The sequence below is a fragment of the Humulus lupulus genome, chromosome 2 (genome assembly GCF_963169125.1).
Source record: "Humulus lupulus chromosome 2, drHumLupu1.1, whole genome shotgun sequence".
NCBI lineage: Eukaryota > Viridiplantae > Streptophyta > Magnoliopsida > Rosales > Cannabaceae > Humulus > Humulus lupulus.
In genome coordinates, this window is record NC_084794.1 from 147,442,326 (window position 1) to 147,444,364 (window position 2,039).

The following is a 2,039-nucleotide window of genomic DNA, read 5'->3' on the forward strand; positions in this document are numbered from 1 at the left end:
TGTAAACTGATTTATTTTTTTTTATGAACTTATTTATTAATTTTGGTTATTTATTTATTTATTTATTTTATAATTATTTGTAATTTTAAATTAATTTTTATTTTATATTGTATATGTGGCAATGACACATTATTTTGGTCGAGTCATGTCAATGCTACATAAGCACCATTAATAGTGTTAACAAGTAGGTAGTAACGGAGAGACGCTTTTAGTAGCTTTGGGTATATTCACCATCAAAAAAGAAAAATTGAGTGTAAAAGTGGAACATTGTAAAAATATTAAGTATTTTTTCACGGCTAAAAACCATTTTTTATACATAATAATTTCTTTGTAAATATACAAAAAGTTAAATATATTTCTTTTTTTTTTTTTGTGGAAATTTAATCGGTTAAGGTGAAATAACGGTGGACATATATAGAAAAATTGTATAAGACAAAAAAGAAATTAAAAGTAAACAAACAGTATAAGAGAAAAACCTAAGTAGTATAAATGAAAAAATTTCTCACCTTCCCCAAAAATGAAAAAATATGATTAATTTAGATATGTTATGTAAAATTTCCTTTTTTTTTTTGTCTTTTTCCTTCCTTTATGTTTTCTTCTATCTTCTTCCATGCATTTAATAATATATTTGAAAAGTATCGCCGACTTACTCTTACATTTGAAAGAAAGATGATACATATCATCAAATAGCATAACCCTGTAGAGAGAAGAGCACGGTGGACATTATATTAGGTGTGTTTATTTTGAATGGTCGAGAAAGATTTAAAATAAACATAATATTAAATTTTTGCGTACAAAATAATATATTTTATTTTTATAAAATCACATAAATTATTAATTTTACCGGTTAAAATTTAAACCAAATATAATTTTTTTTATTTTTTATATTTGAACTTTACTTTTAACCTATATCAAACACTTCCATTGCAGTGCGATCGCCGCAATTGCACATGACCGAGAAGATGTTTCGTTATACTTATCCACTCGATAGGTACAGCTGTTGGAAAATTCATAAAAAATTTAATTCATGTCGACAGTCAGTGAAAACTCAACACCTGCAAAGTCTTTTCTTAAAACACCGCCACGTGTATAGGCACGCAACTCTCTCATTAGAAGACACATAGCACAACACTGTGTCTGTGTCCTGTCACAGCATGTATAAATAAATCAGTTTAGGTCATACTAAAGATCTTACATTCTTACCCCAAATCTGACTAGAACCACTATTGTTGTTTCTAATATCTAGATACTTACTCTATTCAATATATATATAAATCCTCTCTACATATCTCAATCTGAACAATATCATTATAGACCAATTGGGCAATATATAAAATGGCTCGTGGTAGTGGATTTCCAAGCTGTGTTCAATGTGGCACGAGGAGCAACCCGTGTCGGTGCAAGGTGGTGGGGCCAACGTTGGGGTTCTTGGCGTTTGCGGCGGCCGCCATCGTGGAATGGCCAGTCGGAGCTCTCGTGTACTGCTTTAAGCACATGAAGGGTCGCCGCATCATGGCTCATCCAGCTACTCATGTTTACCCCGCTGTCAATAGGGCCATTCCTATTTGATCATCATCATCATATGATTATTTATATTTTAATATTTTGTGCATTTCTTTTGTTTTATTTCATGTGTTGCCAGAACCTGATGTATTATTAAGCTTTCCACTTCTTATTTTATATGCTTATAAATGAAAATAAAAATGAAAGTTAGTTTCCTTATCTATTTGCCAATGTTAACTTGGTCTGTCTATTGAAACAAGTACGTGCATTGCATTGGTCTTTTGTAAAAAAAAAAAAAAAGCTAGTGTTTGTTAATGATCAACAAAAATGACGTGTACCAGAATTTATAGTTTTGAAAATTATATGTTTTCCCCTTATTTGAGCACTCTGTGTGCGCTTACTGAAATTCGCCTCCGACAAGAATCACTCAATTCTTTACAGCTACAGATATTTTCACATATAAATTCTTTCACAATTCGTATTATAATTTTGTTCTCTCTTCACAATAAACATCAAACAATTGCGCTTTTGGCACC

At 30.7% G+C, this 2,039-nt stretch overlaps 1 protein-coding gene across 1 annotated transcript; it reads left to right on the plus strand.

The window, feature by feature from the left end:
- The first annotated feature begins 1,189 nt into the window (after window positions 1-1,189).
- On the plus strand, window positions 1,190-1,722 carry LOC133816350 (uncharacterized). The gene has a single exon (XM_062248894.1). The coding sequence runs from the start codon at window positions 1,336-1,338 to the stop codon at window positions 1,567-1,569; it is 234 nt and encodes a 77-aa protein (XP_062104878.1). The 5' UTR covers window positions 1,190-1,335; the 3' UTR covers window positions 1,570-1,722.
- Window positions 1,723-2,039: the final 317 nt, after the last annotated feature.

Excerpts from the sequence above, each read along its gene's own strand:
- LOC133816350 (XM_062248894.1), top strand. The coding sequence starts at position 1,336 with ATGGCTCGTGGTAGTGGATTTCCAAGCTGTGTTCAATGTGGCACGAGG.